The sequence below is a fragment of the Aphelocoma coerulescens genome, chromosome 12 (assembly GCF_041296385.1).
Source record: "Aphelocoma coerulescens isolate FSJ_1873_10779 chromosome 12, UR_Acoe_1.0, whole genome shotgun sequence".
Taxonomy (NCBI): domain Eukaryota; kingdom Metazoa; phylum Chordata; class Aves; order Passeriformes; family Corvidae; genus Aphelocoma; species Aphelocoma coerulescens.
Window position 1 is genome coordinate 2,841,282 of NC_091026.1, and position 19,423 is coordinate 2,860,704.

The 19,423-nt window shown below is 41.8% G+C and overlaps 1 protein-coding gene across 6 annotated transcripts in view; it reads right to left on the reverse strand.

The window, feature by feature from the left end:
* Positions 1-13,969: 13,969 nt before the first annotated feature.
* The window catches only part of ATP2B2 (ATPase plasma membrane Ca2+ transporting 2), a 361,326-nt gene continuing 355,872 nt past the window's right edge, over positions 13,970-19,423 (reverse strand). For all 6 annotated transcript variants that reach the window (XM_069027411.1, XM_069027409.1, XM_069027407.1 and 3 more), the window contains one exon: positions 13,970-16,990. In XM_069027411.1, the coding sequence (XP_068883512.1) occupies positions 16,679-16,990 (312 nt within the window). In that variant the 3' untranslated portion in view covers positions 13,970-16,678. The remainder of the gene's footprint in view (positions 16,991-19,423) is intronic.

Genomic DNA, 19,423 nt, shown 5'->3' on the forward strand with positions numbered 1-19,423 from the left:
AAGGAACATAATTTCCTCTGCCATGTTAAAAAACAAGCAAGACCTGCACAGCTTGTAGGCCTCTGTTAATATCTGCCAGGCCTCAGAGCAAATCTCCAGGTTACTGGATACCACATTTGGCTGTAAGTGCTTCCTGCCTTATCTCCAGTGGGAAAGTTGATAACGTGCCAGATATTAGCTGTCCCCTAATAACAGGCAGGGAAAACGAGCCTTGGGCTTGGGCTTTGGGAAGGGACACCCAAGTGAGTGGCCTTAAGCAGGTAATTTAATCTAAACACACTCAATTTGTCGTGCTGACTAAAGAGAATCAGCATTCAAGTAGGCAATTGATTTAAATATTTGTATGCTGACAAAAGAATCCCTCAACAAGGCCATTGCCTATTTTACAGCCTTTGTGATGAGTTGTAAAATCTTGCCCAGAAAAACCTCTTGCTTTATTGTGTTCTGTTCAAAAGCACAGAAATATTAATATAAGGAAAATATCCCTGTGGAGGTTTACAGAGAGAAATATTACTCCAGCTTCAATCAGCTGCTTTTACTGGAGGTTGGGAGGGAGCCTCAAAAAAAGAGCCTTAGCAGTGGAGGCTCCCTGAAACTCAATTTAGCTGCAAAATACTCGAAAAATTTCTCATGAGTGGAATGAAAATGAGCAGCATTTTTTCAAGTTGAAACTGTTACCGGATTGTTTGATCAGACTCCATATTAGAAAGCAAACAGGTGGGATTTCTGTGGGTTTTTCCCCAGGAATTAAGGACATTTGAAGGCCAAACCCAAGGCCATGGTGAGTCCCAGACTCTTCACTGATTACTCTGTTAGAAAGGGTAGAGTTGATGAGCTTCTGCTCTGAATTCTTTCAAATGCAATTCTCCATTAAAACAGAATATAAAGGGACCAGGACTTCTATTTAAATTTAAATCACATATATAAAAATTTAATTGAAAGAGGAAAATTCTTTTATGCAGCAGCATGAAAATCAGAAATCTCTTCAAAGTTTGAAACTCTGTCCCAGCTTTTTTTTTTTTTCTGCTTAAAAATTCAAAAACTGATACTTGCAAGTTGAAACCTCCACAGGAAACCTCGGGGGGTTTAGGATAAAGAGTTTCTGCTCAAAATTGATTTTGGGGGGAAAATTTAAACATTTCTTTATCTGTCCCTGCACAGTGTAATATTAAAAAAAGAATTATTTCCTTTAGAAGATCTCATGCATGGATGTAACACAGTAAAAAAAAACCTTAAATTTAAAACTCTCTTCCTCCTGGGACATATATTTTGGTTTGACTTCCACCTTCTGATATCCAACTGTACTTAAATTTAGAAGGAATAAAACACTATCCTGAGTATTATAATCAAAGATTTCCCTTATTAACCCACAAGCAAAGAACTGTGCAAAAAGAAACATTTCAAAACAGAGCATCTGACCTTAGAAGCTCTGATTGAATTTATTGATTACTGAATAGTTCCTTTTTTCAGTGCTGAAGAGAACAGAATTAGCCCAGGTTTACAATAGCACCGTTAGGAAATTAATCTCACTTTGGTTTTGAAAAAAAACCTCTGTCAAAAATATTCTCCTCTTGAGTGTTTATCCTGAGTGGGGCCTAAACTACCCAATTCTGGGAAATATAACAAACCTGGCTCCATTTTAAAGCACAGATTATGGACAAACTGGCAAGAAAACAGTGCTCCAAAGTAATTTTCCTTTTTAAATCTCCTTTTTTTGGGCATTGGTCTTGCCTGAAAGCTGCTCATCCATTTTCTATGTGTGTTCAATGCTACTTTCTTGAACATGAATGCATTAAAAAATAATTCACTTTTGATCCTCCATACAATATTTTCCTCTTTGTAAACATTTCAAACTTTTTTTTAATGCATTCTCTCTTCTACTTGTACCTTTCAAAGCTCAAAAAGCCAAACCCCTGATTCTCCAGACTTCAAAATGATCACTCTTTCAAGATTTTTGTATTATCTAGATCTAAATCTGGACATAGCCAACTTCATTTTAAATGAAAGCTCTATGGAGAAAGCCAGGAATATAAATCAGTTTGTATTCCAAATAATTTCAGAAACCAAGGACAAGGAAGCCAAATGGGAGGTTTTGCTTTGGGATCTCTTTTCAAACATCACTGGAGTAATTAATGGAGTAAACCTGAAGGCTCTGTGCTTTTTCTGAATGACATGCATGCCTGCAGAACCTCAATTCTATTTTAAAGTTTGGAAACTCTGCTTTTGACATGACATCCCCAGGAATCACAAACAGCAGAGTTAGCACATTCCCTTGGAATCTGAAGAGCACAGAGGCCAAGACCTCAGGAGAAAGGAACTTGCACAAAGCATCGCAGGTGGCTCCTGTCCAAAATTTCAGCACCAGCTGGGCAGCAAGACTGGCTTCAGATGTGTCACCCAGGATGAAACAGATTCACCCGGGAAGCTTTTACATTTATTTATTTAGAAGCAGAAACCTTCTTCCAGCCTATTCCCAGCACAACTTTGCAAAGCTGGGGATTCAGTAGTGCCTCTTATTAGACTTTGTGATGGTCTAGGGTGACACTTGGTGGCTAATCCGAGCACTGAAATATCAATTGCAAGTCAGCTCTTGGGATAACTTGGGAAGAAACTGATCTCACATCCTAATCAGAATCCTAAGCAGGCAAGTTTGGAGCTTCTCAGGTTTTTGGAGTGTGTTGTATGGAGTGGTGAGCACGTTGGAACTTTTGTTCTCAACTAAAACATGCACTAAGGGAATGATCACACTGGAAGTGTCTTTAGTCTGCCTTAAAAAGCACAGATGAGATCAGCTGTGCACTGGAAAGGGAAAAATGGTTCATGGAATTTCTTTGTCACTGTCCTGTCCTCTTTATCTGACATCAGCTGCGTTTTCCTAAGGGGTTTAGGGAGCAAACAGCAGGAAATGCTCCCAGTCCAACACCTTGATCTCTCTCCCGTCAGCTTGAACTTTGGGTTTTTTTAAGTTTATTGCTGCTCACCCCTCACACACACACCCCCTAACTTACCCCATCACTGCTTGTGTCTCACCCACCCACACGGATGTGCACACTCACAGTTTATTGTGCAAACAGCACCAGACCTCCCTACTTCCATGGATACCCCTTTATCCCTACAGTTCATAGCTGGCCTCACACATGGTTGGGTGAGGGTTTGTTTCAGCTCACACATCTTGAAGGAAATGTAGCTCAGAACTCCACAGATTTCAACACAGCGTCACCAGTTCTACCCTTAACGATGCAAAGTCACCAACTTCTCAACTTATCCAAGGAAAAACCCCTCTATAGGAGTCAGTGGTGGATGCAGCCATAACTTTTATTACTGCAAATATACCGGTTCCTGTTTAAATCTTCCAGCAGCACGTCAGCTGGGAGAAACAGTCCCAGTGTGACACATTGTGCAGCACCCTCCAGGAGAGGGGCTCAGCCTGACAGAAACCACCACTCTGAATTGCCTTAGCGTGCTTTGAGAGCAGCTTGTGCTGTCCTTCAGCTGCACCTCCCTTTCCAGGTATCCCCTTGTAAGATTTAGGGCAGAAAAGAGTTTGAGGCTGTTACAATGTGCAGGCCTCATCTATTGCAGCAATGAGTAAGGACTTCCATAATTAGTTCAAGCATTTTTGTATAATCTCTTAATAATTAGATCCTACTCTTCTCTTGACTTAAACCACAAGTGAGGCTATTTTAGCAGTGTTTGCACTGCAGTTTCTCCAAAGGCCTGCCCTGCCCTCTTCCCAGTTTGCAGCAGTGTTTCCCTCAGAACTAACGTGAGTCTGGTTGGATTTAGAGACTGTCCTAAGGCAGATTTTCTCCTCAGCTGCTCTGCTCATGCCATACTGAAACCCACAGCAGGAACAAATCTAACTGTGCTTCTGGGAAAGGTCCTCCTTTGGTGTCCCTGCACAGCTGTTTTGTATCCCAACCTCTGGTGCAGTTTGGGATCACAATCCCCTGTCTCATTTCCGAAGTCCATCCATCCATCCCTCCTGCAGAGCCATGGAAGTTTTGCTGGTTAAGGATCACCTGAGACATCAATGCTCACACCAGATTTCAGCCCCATCCTGAGCTATCACTGCTGCTCTTGGAATTTCTATCCCAAGAGATCACTTTTATGGCAGAACAGGACTTTTCCAAACAATCTCTTTGTCCAAAGGGAATTTCCACAGTTACTTTGCTGGATGCTTTTCCTTGCGTTTATAACACAGTAAAAACCAACCCGACAATTTTGGCTTTCTGTAACTCTCTCTTGAATTTTTACACTAACCCCCATTTAATTTTCCTAAATTCCTTCCTGGATTATTGCTGTTGAGATAAATAAGTATCCCAGTGGGTTTTCTACTGGCAGGATGTTGTAGTGTCCCTGTTTCATTGTCACAATGGTTCCAGCAAACAGAGCAGCCTGATCACCTCTTTAAAGGTGTGAAATCACAAGTGTGGCTGTTAAATAAAGCTGTGATGAGCTGCATAAATTGCAGGTAAATTTAAAAGCCTGCATTTAAAACTACGATAAGAAAATACAATTAAAAGAGCAGACGAGATTTAATCTGTTAAAATGATTAGAAATTAATTCAGACCTGCTGGAAGGTGCTATACCCCTGCTTGGAAAGGGATCAGAAGAGCTCCCAGTCTGGGTTTAGCAGTACATCTATAAAATACGTGAAACATTGAGTTCTTGTACCTGGGGCACAGAGCTCTGGTTACAAAACCCAATTTGCAATTTGAATTCCTGCCCACTCTGCAAGCCAATAAAGAATTCTTCACTTGCACCTCCCCAAACTCCTTGGTCCATGCTCCTTGTCACACCTCTGAGTGTCCCCGTGTCCTTTGCCCTGTGAACTCACCAGGGGAGTGACAGAATTCCCCCTCTGGAGAAGGGTTTGTGAGGTGTGTGATGTATATCTGTGCTTCCAGCAGATCCAGTGTTCCTGCACCACACTGGGAATCTCACACAGGGACTGCTGGATCTGGAAAAGCCTCCTCTTTCAGCTCAGTGGGAAAAGAAAAATGATTGGATGGACTTTTTTAATCTTTCCTATCCTCAACGTGAATGATTTAATTCATCTTTGTGCGGAGGAGTTTTAAGCATTCCTTCTCAAAGATTTAAAATTACATTACTCAGCCATTAGACCATCACCAGCCTTTTCTGCAGCCACACTGAAAGCAAGTGGAAAAGAAGAATCCCAAAAAAGAAACAAAATCAAAGAAACTTGGATCACTTGGATCACTATGTGCATTGCTACTGAGCATGGCTGGGTTGGGGTTGTCATGGAAAAACCTCCTGAATGGGAGCATAATCTACTGATATGATTTTTGGTTGTCCTACTTTGATAAACCAAAATCAAAATTCCACCCACAGCACTTTAAAAAAAAAAAATTAAAACAAAAAACCACCCCAACAAAAAGAGGTAAAAGGAAAAGAAGAAAAACAGATCAGAAAGCAAAAGCAAGCCTTAGAAACAGTTCTTCCTTTTGATCAGAATAACTGCACATAGAAGAGATGCTGCACAGAAGGGAAACTGCTTCAAAGCTCAGCAGTTTTCTGGGAATTATTGACGCTCGAAGAGAGTGTTTCAAGTGATAATCTGCTCTTTTCGTGGTGTGGACTGCACAAAATGGCCCTCATGAGTTGCAGTTCTAATATCACAGGTCTTTTGTGGCTGCATTTTAAGCTCTGCTGAGGGCACCCAGGATGGGGCAGCGAACACCATTTCCATTCTAGAGAAATAAAAATTCAGTTTGAAGATGAGGTTTAGATAATTTGTGTGTTTCTTCTCCACACAGAAGTGCTGATGTGGGGGAAGGAGCAGGAATGGAATGTCAGGGTGTTCATTAACCCCTCAGAGGGACATGCAGCGGTGGCACTTTGGTGACGCTGTGCAATATGGGCTGGGGGGTGGGGAACTGGAACCCCACTGATTTCCCACTTTTGCCCTCTCTCGTTATTCCTAACACGTTCTTCCAACCTGGGATGTCTCAGCTCCATTTGAAGGAGAATTTCTCCCAGCCTGGACCACGGGCATGGTGACAAATGCCCGGGCCCCTCCGTGGGGAGGCCATCAGAGGCTGCACTTGCAGCACGAACCGAGCCTGGGCAATCACCACAGTGCTCAGAACACACAGACCCTGCAGCACTCAGCCTCTGCTGGGCTGGACAGGAGTGATCAGAAGCAGCTTCTGATGTGTAAAATTCCACCACTCTGGCACTGCTCTTGCATGGCAGCAGAGCAGTTCCCCCTGTGACTCTCAGATCCACACACAGCCTCTCTGTGATGTTAGAAACCAGAGCAATCCAAAGCTGGGGAGAAGAAGTGTCTGAAGGATGCTGCTCTGGTTCATATCCTGCCCAGTGCCCCTCCTGTCAGCCCTCTGCAGCAAATGTTTCCCTGCAAAGATGTGCCACGAAGGTTAATGGCCGTGCCACAAAGCTGACAGCTTTACAAGCCTCTGTGTCACTCTCTTCATGTACAAGATCAGTTTTTCCAATCCAGAGCCCCTGAGGGTTTGTCAGAGATTGTCAGGGCAAGAACAGATCACCATCGTTTCTGGAAATGTGGCATTGCCATTTATTTCCTGTTCAGCTCTCCATCTCAAACAGCACATCTCTGTACTCTGGCTGGAAATCAGATATTTTTTCATTCAGAAACCTGTTCCTGGCATTTCCCTGTGTCTGAATCAAAAACATGTAAACCTTGTGGCAACAGTTTGTTGCATTTCTATGGCATCGTCTCAATCTTTAATGCCACAACAAGCATGTAAAAAATGAGCTGCATGCTTTCTTGCTTCCAGCATTATAATCTGAGGAACACATCATAAAACGTAACACAGAAGTTACCCCAAGAAATAATAAGACAACAGATTGTAATTTAAAATATCACTGCAATAAGAAATCCACTATGAGGAGGTTCAAAAAAAAAGCTAAACCAACATAATTATGTCCCTTAAAGCTAAACCAACATAATTATGTCCTTTCTCTGCATGAACAGATTTGAAACATTTAACATCAGCCCTAAAAAACACTACTGCTTGCATTGTCAGTGGCAGATTAAGCACAAGAATGAGCAATAAGAGGCTGATGAGATCAGTTTTTCAGTGACTTGTAAGATGTGTCAGAAGAATCTTTGCATTCTGATATTGATTTCCACTGCAGGTAATTCCTATCTGAATTCTGCCTCCCTGTTTAAACAGCAATAAATCATTAATGTTAATTTATGCCTTGCTTGTACTCCTAGGTTGTTTTTAATCACTGACCATGGCTTCCACATCAGTGGAGGTATCCTAAAACACCAAACAACTACAAGATTAAAGTGCAACTCCACAGTTTCTGCACACACTTTCCTGGCCTTATTTTCTATTACACAACACCCATAGACACTGGTGGGGAATTAAGGATGATAAAGAGGAAAACTTGGGGGAACTCACAGCAGGGAAAAGGTAACTACTGAAATCAAAGATATCTGTGCTCTCTCAGTTGAAATGTGCAGCAAAGATAAACTGAGATACCAAAAGCTACAGAACAATGCATTAATTTTGGAACACTGTAATTTTTCATGATTTATGGAAATGATTTCCATTATAAATCCCTAGTGCAATGTCAAACTAGCAGATTGGAAGCAAAAAACAACTGGAACAATATTCCAAAGAGCTGAAATAATGTCCAAGGATCCAGACTACCAGGTTGCAAACACCTCTCACTGCTATGAAAGGTAATCACGATTTTGGGATGAGAGAAGAAAAGCAGGATTTCCTCACTGGGGCTTTGCTGTACTATTCTGCCCCATAAAAGCCCAAATCATACCAAGAAGTTTCTTAAAGTCTCTAATGGCAAACAGCAGAATAAAAGCAAAGAAAAAAAAGAGCAAGGCTGTGCCAGATTATAAATCCCAGTGGGGGCGGGGGGGTGGAGGATGCAGCAGACAACCCTCACTATTCCCCCCAAACCCCATTAGCAACACCCTGCAGGACACAGCAGCTGAACAAGAGGGAGTCACTCCCCTAAGCTTCCCAAGAAATAAAATGTTCCCTCCCTTCACTTCACCTTGCCAGCAATCCAGGCTGAGCTGCTGCAGCTCATCCCACACCAACCCAGAGCAGAGTTTCCCTCCCCTGCAGCTCCAGGAGCTCACAGCCCTCACCTGCTGCAGCCTCTCAGCCTGACCTTTAATTCCCGTGGGTTTGATGCTCATTAGAGATGCAAATTGGATAAATCCATCATATTAGGAGCAGAAATGGTGTAGCTCTGAATTTAATAATTGCTTACAGACATTAGAGTTTCTGGGTACCTTTAAAAGATTTCCTTTCAGCACCTGCTGTTTCCTTTGTTTGCCAGCAGTGCCCTCATCACAAGATTTCAAACGCTTGTTCTGCTTTTTGGCTTAGCCTGGAGTCGAGCTTCAGCTACTCAAATCTTGAAAAAAATTTGAAAAGGTGTTACCTACAGTTTTCTTTAAAAAAGGGACTTTTTTCCTGCGTTGAAATCACCTTGATCAGTGTTTTATTATTCTGACTTTTCCGCCATTCTGGCACCATTTAGCTGCAGCTTCAGGAGCAAACACAGTATCTTTTAAAGCTGCTACCATATAAAAGACAAAGTTTCTTCTCTTTTCCTTTCCAATATTGCCTGCAAAGTCTCAGCATAAAAAGTAGGCGTTTTCTGAGCCCAGGATAATTCAATGACCAGTAGTTATTTTCTAAAGCCAGTCAGATTTTATTCCACTTTGGTAGCAGTTTTGGAATGATGTTCTGTGGAACTAATTTACAAGGAGAGCTCATTCAGTATGTTTAAGTACCTGCCTGTTTTCCCACCAAATCTCAGACTGCTGGGGAACCTAAAGAATGGGTTTTTGGAGGTTTTTTTTTAATGAATACATGATTTGTAAAATGTAGTGTGGGCATGAACTACTGAAGAAAGGAAACTCAGATTGTGACTGCAGCTTTGTCCCATTTCAGGACTCAATGGTGCAACCAAACCCTTCAGCGTGGTGCAACTGCAGAGGTTCTGCATTGATAAACAAATTAAATTAATTCTTGACTATAGGTAGCAAGGTGTGAGGTGACTCGGGGCTGTACCAGCCATTATTTTTGGTGTCTGCTCTTTGGAGGGATGGCAGGTTTCCACTGGGCTCATCATTAGCATAAGGATGCTCTGCCAGTGGCAGATCACAGATCAGCCTCCAAATTTTCAGGGACAAAATGTCCTGGCAGCATCAGCTGGCCAGGAACACCGAGGAGATAAAATGCTTTGGCATTATTGGGGAGTGCTTCTGTTCTGATACATGAAAATGAAAAGAAAGGCAATTGAATCATCCCTGCAGCCTGCTCAGCCAAAGTGGGTTTTCTCTGCGTTTTCTCATCCAGTGAAAATACAATTTATATCCAGGAGTCATGGGATTCAGGAGGCTTTACAGGAGTTTAATGCAAGGAAAGAAGTCAGAAGGAATATTTCACTACTTTTATCACCTCAGGCTTACAGAAAATAGCACAGAAAATGTAATAGAGAAATACTGAAACCATCCAAATCCCTCACAAGCACAGACAATAGGATGATAAAACCAACTAGAAGGGACTTTAATTCCTGATGGCAGATTAAACCCCTCCAAAAAGGTCTCTATGGCACCAGAACCAACTTCCCAAGGTCCAGCCTTGCTCGGTCTCGCCAGCCTTGCTCGTCCTGCCAGCAAGGATGTCCCTTCTGGGAGGTGTGATGGGTTTGTCGCACTTGAGCATCTGCCTGGCAGGAATCCTCCTGCTCTGCAGCAGCCACCCAGCAGATGTTTGTGGCTCTGCAGCTTTGCCTCTGAAGCCAAAATTCTCTCTGATAGGTGGCCAGACACAAAGACAGTCAAGAGCACTGAATGCTCTGCTGGGGAGCTCTAGAGGCATCTGTTCAATTCCCTGCTTTTTTGTAGGCTTGGTAGAACAGTCATTTTATTCTGAATTAATTATGGCTTCGTTTCCTGATCAGCTGCCCAGGCATCCCTCCCCACCAAACCATATGGTGAGACCAGGCCTGGAGCTGGAGAGAAAGCGACTGAAGCCACCCAGCAACATCCCAAACAAACAAACCAGTGGGAAACCAGTCTGTCCCAGACCAGGAACTCCAGTGTTTTCCCAGCCACCATGCTTTCTGGTGGAACAGCAAGCTTGTCACAGGGCCATGCAATAGTGCTGGGCATTTAGCAGGTTCATTTGGGACAGAATTGATTCCCTTCCTTCCCACAGAGCACTATTTATGTGCACAGTGACACCTCCTAGAACTCCTGTAATCTTTGTCTTCTGGAAAATAATTCCAAACATGTATCAAATTTAAAATCCTGATTAATTATCCATCTGCAAAGAAGCATGAGACAGCCTTCCCAGCTGATGTGCTATGGTGAGAAAACATCAGTAACTCATTCCTGGGACTTTTCATCCCATCATGTTTATTATTTCTTTAATAATTTTAGATCATTATTTTAAATGCCTCTTTTGAAACTCGAAGCTGGAATAATTTTAAATGACCCACTTTTTGCTATAAAGCACTAGGAGGCTTTATAAATCCATATGTGACCCTCTGGGGAGACATTCCAAACCCACCTGGCTGTGTTCCTGTGTCACCTGCTCCAGGTCACCCTGCCTAGGTGGGGGGTTGGACCAGGTGGTCTCCAGAGGTCCCTTCCAACCCTGGCTGCTCTGGGATTCTGAGATAAAGGCCCAGCTTTAACAGGTGCCACAACTGCTCTGTGAAACTTTCCAAGAAAGCTGCACAGCTCATTTTTCTAGTTTTCATAATCTTGTAAAAGCTCTTTGCTGTGCCCCAGCAATGCTGATTTTATACCAGCTCAACACAGCTCTCCTAGAGATTCTTAAATGCCCCCACACAAGGGGTACAGGGAGGTGCTTTGTAACTTGCTGGTAAAGCAACCAAATCCATCAGAGAGAGAAGTGAAGTGCATTCCCTTACTTGGAATTTAACACCTCACTTATTACCAGGCAAACATGGGCTCCCAGACACACAGAAAATCAGTTTGTTTGAACATATGGGAGAAAATGTTATTGCAAACACTTCCTTGGGTGTGTGTTTTTCAACAGTCTGCCCTGTTTAATGAATGAGCTGTTTAATCATACTTCTCTTCAGTTCCCATCACGTTAGATCATAATGTGCCTGTTAAAACCTGCTTGCAAAAAGAAAACCAGAATCAGACACTTCCCTATTTTTCCCAGTACCTCCTGTAGCAGTGTGCTGGTGATCAAACCCGAGCACTCTCTACACAGATTTCATAAAATGGGAAATATGGATTTGTAATTGATAGCCCAGGGCAATGCACACATGGACCCTTGTCCAGATCTGAGCCAGGAATACATTTTATTATATACTTATTATTATTGTTGTTATTATTATTGTGTTCCATTCTGCCAATGTCTCACACTGCTGCAGGAATACAAACACAAGTGGGAAATATCCAGTGCTTACCTTTTGTGGTTCCTCAAAAGCAACTCTAAAAATGCTGGAATACCAGGAGGAAGTGGGAAGAGTTGGGCCCTGGTCCTTCCCCTGTACACACATTCACTGCTACAGGGAGGAACCAGCACCACAGAGGGTGCCACTCATCCTTGGCATGGGGTAACAGCAAATACTCAGTGGCACAGGGATGCTGGAGGTCACCTACTCCTGGCTGGTTTGGGAATCTCAGCCTACTCATGAATGTGGACTTCATTGGGAAAGGCCTTCAGACAGGGAACACTCTTTGAGCACCCTTGGGTTGGAACTCAATGCCAGATCAAGCCAGTAACAAGCAATTACGACTCCATTTCATTTCATTATGTAGCAAATTATAGATGCACCTGCATTTTCTTCCTCTTTCTCCCTCATTTCCCCTTTTTGCCTCTCCCTCATCCACTATTTTTGCACCGTTTTCCCCCTCCTGTATCAGGTACAGCACCTCAGAGCAAATATGCACCTGGTTTTCCTATGGGGGTCTCAATGTTTACCCTCGTAGTTTTAACATAAAACAGCCAAAACCTTCTGGCATTCCTATTTTGAGTCAGGGTATCTGGCCTGCTTCTCCCTCATGGAGTAATAACTTCAAGCACGTGCCTTTCCCAAGCCTCAGCTGGATGCACAGAACAGGAATTCACTGTTGTGGGGAATTTCATTGCTGCTCTTCTTCCCAATTTGCACCTACAACTCACATCCACCCCCTGCTGCAAAAGAACTTCACAAACTCTCCCGAGAAGGTGCAGCTCCTAAAATATGTCTCTGAGGCTCCAACATTCCCAGAGGGCTTAAAACACACTGAACAATGCCCAGCCTTTTTCTTATCCACACCTCTTCACAGACACTTCTTAGCAGAGATGAAGAGTCCTGCCAAAAGCACTTGGACCAAGGCTGCAAATAAACTGATGTGTGTAAGGAGGAGGTAAATGAGTGACAGAGAACTAAAAGAGAAGTATTTTCTGACTATCACCTACACTGAGCTCCCAAAATCAAAGTAGAAAGCAGTTTCATTCCAAAGCAGCTGTAAAGCTCCATTAATCCAAGAAGTCTGCTGTCTAAGTAATTGTTTTCTGTGGGGGTTTTGTTGAGTTCACTGTGCTGAGTACATTTTTATTTATTGGTAACTTTCCCCACAGTGTAGCACTATTTTATTTTGGCCTCTATCAAATCTTACTTGTCATAGAGAATCAGTGAGTAAAAGTTTGAAATCTAGGGGAGAAGACAGGAAAATCTGTAATTTAAAGCCTTTTACCTTTACAAATAAGATAATCTGACAGCCACTCACCTCATACCTTCTTGGCTAACTCCTAAAGCAACAATATTGTGTGAGCATAGCTGCACTGCAGTTTATGAACAACTGCATCAATCTAAGCTAAAAAAAAAGGGAAGGAACCTCTGGGCTCAGGGCCAGAGCACTGGAATGAGAATTCCCTCCTTTTTCCCTAGGTCTTAAGTGGCAGGATGAGTCCTGGACTGAACTCCCCAATTCTAGGAAGATTCAAAGATCATTTTTCTGATTGTGACAGAGGGAGAAAGAGCTGAAAAAGTCAATGGAAGTGCAGAGCTGTCATCAATGACAGGAAAAGCCTCAGAGAGCTCTTGGTCTCAGGGCCGAGATTAAACTCATTGTTTCCTAAGCAAATTCACTTCATCATTTGACTCTGCTGCACACTCATTCCAGCTGATTTCCCTGCAGCATTCCCAGGAGCCGTTCCCACCTCCACATTTCCCAGCCAGGCAGGAATTAAAGCCCTGGGGGCTGCCTCAGCCCCTGGGGCAAGGAAAGCAAACTCTGCCTGGGGAGCAGGGTCCTCACTGCCAATCCAGAAGATTCACATCCACCTGCACATCAAAATAGCCCAGTGGGAATCCAGAGCTGCATCTAGTGACTTCAGGTGAGAATAAAGAAAGCTGTTACATTCAGACCATTATTGTTCATGCTGCTTTGTGAATTTATTTCTTTAAATTTTCCACTTGTGCTCCTGCCAAGAGAGATCTATTAGACAGAAAGCAGCAAGAGTAAAACTTTATCATTTTGTTTCAAACTATAAAATAATTTACATCACATATTTTACTTACTTTTGTCTTTTTGTTTGTTTTTTTTTTGAAACCACAAACATTCCAGCATCACACTGTAGGAATAAGAATAACAATAGAAAGCATAACCTTTTGCATAGTATTAAATGAACAGACAGAGTAAGTTCTTTATTTACAATTATTGTCTAGATAAAAAAATTCATAAAAACAGATGAATGAACATATATTAATAACCCCTAGTGGGATGGATTGCCAATGTACCACTGTATTGTTGTCCACAAATCTCATGCTGCTAAGTACAGTACGTAGAGAGCGAGCATTTATATATTGCAGGGAATTTTAACAAACTGATCATTTTGGTTTTTGATCCATTGTTCCCATCACAGAGAGGTCAAGCAAGAAAAGAAAGGAATTGTGATGCACGACTTGTAGTTGAAAGGTCATAGCTATTCTGCTTTAAAAAAAAAAAAAAAAAAAAGTCTATCATTTATCATATACATAAAGCACAGTCTCTGCTCACAAAAGCCCAAGTTTTCTATGCATCTCAGTTTATATATGTTTTACTATATATACACAGAATGCAGTGTTCGTTTTCTTAACAGTTTTCAAGTCTGCAAATGGTACCTTAGGGAGGGGTACTCCTACAGGAAAAAATTCAAAAAAAAAAAAGAAAAAAAAAAAAAAGAAACCAAGAAAAAATATGAAGAGTGTTTGGAAACAAAAAGGCAAACAGTCAGTGTGTGAAGATGCTGAAAGGAAACTGTTCCAGTATTAATAGCTTCTGTAGATGTTCGAGTCCAAAGCTAGAGGCTTCCCTGTAAATAGACACCACTTTTGTCTTCTGAACAGAGATCCCGAGCGGGCCACAGAGAGCCAATCCGTGGTGTACAGAGGGTAATCACCGGATTTACAGAGCCACCGATCCTGACTGGCTCCCATCCCTGGGTTGCTGGCAGCCAGCTCTCACTGGCTACGGGCTCCTGCCAGCTCTCACTGCCCAAGGGGCACGGGCTGCCCGCAGGGACCCGGGCACCCTGCGGGGCTCAGCCTGCACCAGCACAACTAAGGACGAGCCCAGAGCATTGGAGCTCCTACCCCGGAGTCCGGAAGCTGGCAAGGGAAGCTGCTTAGAGCTTTACCTGGCTGATAGTCCTGATGCACCCTGAAAACATCTGAGTTCAGTCTGCAGTTTGGCCATGAGTCTAAGCTTGGTTTGGAGAGTTCTGGCTTGGTTTAGCTGCTGTGACTGCAGAGATGCACCACTTTATGGAGCCAACTTTAAGACAACCAGAAAACACCTTAACAACTCAATTGATCGAGAGATGGTTGGAGGGTGTTTGGTTCCAACATGCCTGGCATAATCAATTGTGTAATTCAAAATGTCTTTTGCACTGTACAGTTATGGAAAAAATCATATGCTGAAAAGTCTCCAAGCAAACTTTATATTAAATACAAAAATTATTTATGAAAAATCTGTGATCCACAAAGTGCTTAGCATTCAAGTGGTTGACATAGCAATTGTATAAGCTCATAATTTTTAAGTTTTTAGGGCTGTTACCATCTTGAAAAATGTTTTTCACCTTCCATACTGCAGGTTTTCAAAGCAGCTTTCTTGGTAGAAAGCTAAAGGTAAAATAATGTATTTCTCTGTTACTACAGGAACACAAGCTTGGTTAAAAAAAAAAAAATCACACAAAGCACATCTCAATACACAATTAATAAAGATTTGTTCAGTCCTAATAGTGCAGAAATTACATTTTTCTTCAAAAAAAAAAAAAATCGAAGCAACAACCTACAGTGATTTTCATCCAAAATGCCAACAGCCCATACCTTGCAAATAAGAAGGAAATAAATGCCTAAAGTACTAATTGAAAAGGATTAACACAGTATATCACAAGATTTTAACATTTGTTTTATCTCCATATAGACAAACCAAATATAACTTATTTTAAATTATAAACTCATTTAATGTCTCTCTAAAAATAGTTTTAGAAGCCATTGCTGTATGTCTAAAGAATGAAGTAGCCTCCATTATTGTACGTTGCACCAAAACGAGTTCAAGCAGATTATCAGAGGGAAGGAAAAAAAAAAAAAAAAGAAAAAGGAGAGAACCTGATCATTTTGATTTTTATTCGAAACAAAGGAAGCCTGGTTTACCTCCCTGTATATAGGATCACAATGCTACATCCAATGTGTTATATTTTGGCTTCTTTTGTTATTTACTAGCAGTATCTACATTATTAACAAAAAAATAACAAACAAACAAAAAGAAATAAAGAAATCAGGCAGAAATCAGAGCACGGTTGTAGTAAAATATCCAGGGTGCGAGAGTACAGACATTTTCAATGAGCTGAGCTGAGCCATTTTTATACTACTTCGGCAGGAAGTGCTTTCTTAACCCTACAAATAGTTAAGGATATTATCTACAGGTTTGTAAACAAATTACATTCTTTTTTTAGGACATAAATAAGTTAAAATAGTCAGAGCAATTTGAGCAGAAACAAGGCAACATGCCAACAAAGAAACTTTATATATATATAACTATATATATATAGATAGATATATACATATATATAATTAATTATCTATATACTTATATGTATATATCTCTATATATAGTCTCATAAATGTTTAAGTTCCTCTGTCCAACTGGTGCAAATCTACTGTGCAAGTTAAGCTTCGCAACTTCAAAAAAGTTATTTAAATTAATCTATACAATTGAGTCCATGCCACACAAGCATTTCAAAAAACTCACAGACCAGTGAATTGGATAAATAGCCTCAGAAAGAAGTCCTCTGCAGTTCCTGCTTAAGGAGGAAAAAAAAAAAAAAAAAAAAAAACCAGAACAAAAAGGAAATAAAAACAAACAAAAAGAGAAGGGCCAGCAGTGTACAGTACATTCATGCAGGAGGATTTTTTTTTGTTTTTGTTTTTCTGAAAGGGAACGGGGAGGGGGGGGTATGTAAATCAGCCATTCATTCTTTCCCCAAAACCATTGTGATCAACAATTCATTCACTTGTCTCAGAGTGAATAAGAGTTCAAACAGCTTTTCAGCCAGCAATGTTTTTAATATATATATTTATATATCTCGGTTGCTGTGGGGTTTCTTATTTTATTTGACTTTAACTTTTCATATTTCTTTTTATTTTTTTGCAGTGACCTTTTCAGCTAAAGTGATGTCTCCAGGCTATGTATTGGGCTTCCTGGACTAGAAGAGGTAGCTGATTTACTTGTGTCAGTTGTAAGATTGATTCCACTGTCGATAGCACTGTTGTTCTTGTTCAGCGAGGACGGTGGACTCGAGTTTTTCTTGAGAGCAGGGTCTTCTTCTAGGTCTGTGTCATCAATGAGTGGGATGTGGGGCTGGGAATCTTCTATCCTAAATTCAGGATGAGTCATAAAGTTGTGAATAGAGGTTCTAGATTCTGGTTTTTCTAAACCTTCATAGAGAGAGCTACGGAATGCCTTCACGACGCGGATCTGGGGGGAGAAAAGGAAAGGGCTGTCAGAGGGCACCTCCCCAGGGCAGCACCGGGGCAGAGAACACTTGGTGAAAAATGTAGCACATGGTTAGGGCAGTGCAGGCAGCTGGAGTCCAAAGTCTCTGGATGTTATATGCATAAACGAGTGGCTCAGTTATGTGCATTTTGAATGTCTGTGCCAACTGCAATATTAAAATAAATCAAGGTTTAAAGCCATCAAAGAACTGATGGGGAGGAGTGGTTAAAGAAAGCCAAGGTCCACTCGTGTGGTACATCCCTAGTAAAAGACAAGCCATGTTAATTGAAATGCAAATGTCAAACCATGCATGTTGATAGTTTTTTTGCAGTGAGTAAGTAGAAAGGCTTTTTTTTTTTTTAATTAAAAAAGTCTCTTTTGTATTGTAGTTAAAATAAACCATTACACATAACATATCACACTTCACAAACAGAAAAGCACAGAACACAGACACGGTTGGATGGGTACGTATGAGACACACACAGGAGCCAAGTGTAAAAACTAGAATATCCATGTTTTTAAAGCAAAATCTAAATGGATGCAGCCAAGAGCACAAAAAGCCAAGCAGACAAAGTACTAAGCGTAATCATGCCGCCACAGGGGAAAAAGAAAATCACAGTTACCACATGAACAGAGATAACTTGCACACAACAACTACACTTGGAAGCCTGGATAATGTGAACATAGTATCGTTGAACCAACTTTTATTTGTCCTTCATGCAGATGTGAGGTAAACACTCGAGTATAGACCCACTGTTCTAGCCATTTAGCTTGTTAATAAATAGAAGAACATGTAATAAAATAATGTATTGGTTGTTGGGTTGAATTGAGTCCCATTGTTAACAGCGAGCTGTTTTTGTTTGGTGTCTCGGTTGTGCAGTTAAATGCTGAAAGCCACACGATTTATGCCATATATGCAGTCTTTAAAGCAGGTCAGGGACCTGTGCCAGGGGCCATCTAATGCCAGCAACCACCTGGCAGTAAGAACAGAGGTGAAAATCAACACAAGACTCAGCCCAGCGATTCTCAGGGATGGTGCCCACAGCTTTCCCAGTAGGAAATGGGAGGAGCAGAGTGAGGAGTGGGACGCTACGTCCTCTGTGGGTGGGCAAAGGGAGGGATGCTCTCTATGTCCCAGGGACCTACCAGTTCTCAAAAGAAGTGAAGGGTTGTGCTGGGTTACTGCTGAAAAAAACAGAACCTTTCGGAAGGGGGTGGAGGGGCAGAGAGGAAAAAACAGAATGGCAAAATGTGATCTGTTGGCAAATGTTTCATGACTAAGTATGAATTCTATCCCTCCACTTCCATGTAGTCCATGAGCAAACCTTGAGCATTTCTCAGGGGGGAGACCAAAACACAGGCAGAGGCAGAAAAGGTGCAAGCAGGTACTGTGAAAGCTTCTCCACACACATTTGAAATGGTTTGGTGGTTGGCATGTGGATCTTTTTACATGTAAATATGCTGCACATTGTTGGTTGGCCTGATAACACCACTGCTTTGTAAAGCTCTAATTCCTCTTTTCCTTGGCAGGCTGCACTTTAGTAATGGCATAGGGCCACGGGGTTCCAGCTGTGGGGTCCAGCTGATCCTGTGCTTGGAGCTGGCCAAGTTGGACAGAATTTCAGCACATTTCAGGAAGAGGCTGCCTTGGTTTTTTTTTCCTCTTTGAAGTCGGTCCTTGTTTATGCTCTCTAAATTTGGATATTCATCATCTTTTAAAAATCGTAACAGCTGAAGTCCTGCCAACTTCAGATCCTTGGGTCAGCCCAAATACTCTCCCTTCCCTTCACACATACATTTGGTAACAGCAGGGCACAGTACAAAAAGTAGTTCATGTGGCTGCTTGTGCTCCAAGTAAGAGGACTGGAGTGGCACAGAACAGCTCAGCCAGATCTTGGGGTGTGAGAACATTTTAGGTTGGCAGAGGTGCAAGAGGGAAGATTGTCTTGCACAGTAAACCCAACAAATAAATTTTGAGTCAATTTTACCCACTACAATCACACAGTGAACCTAAAAGAGCTCCTGGAGTTATAAACCAGGGGTTTGTGAGAGCTGAATCTGAGTTGTGCTGAGCTCTGTGAGGGCTCTGTAGAGTCAACAGAGCGGGGTAAGAGATTCATCTGCATTGCTAGAGGCAGAAAGGTGACAAACTAATTCCTTCACTATCTATGCCCGTGTAGCTTGCCTTTTAAAGTGCACAGTAATTAGTCTAAATGATGGAAAAAAATAGTATGATTTTTGAGGCAGCCTTAAAACCATATTCCCATATTGCCCTATTTTAAATCTGGAAACTTTTTGTACCGTGGGTACTTTACAGGATGGGCTGATGAGGGGACATTTCTGCAAACCTCCCCACTACTTCTGCTTTCTAAACACAAATACCAGTCCCCTCTTCAGCTGCAGCTGAATGCTAGA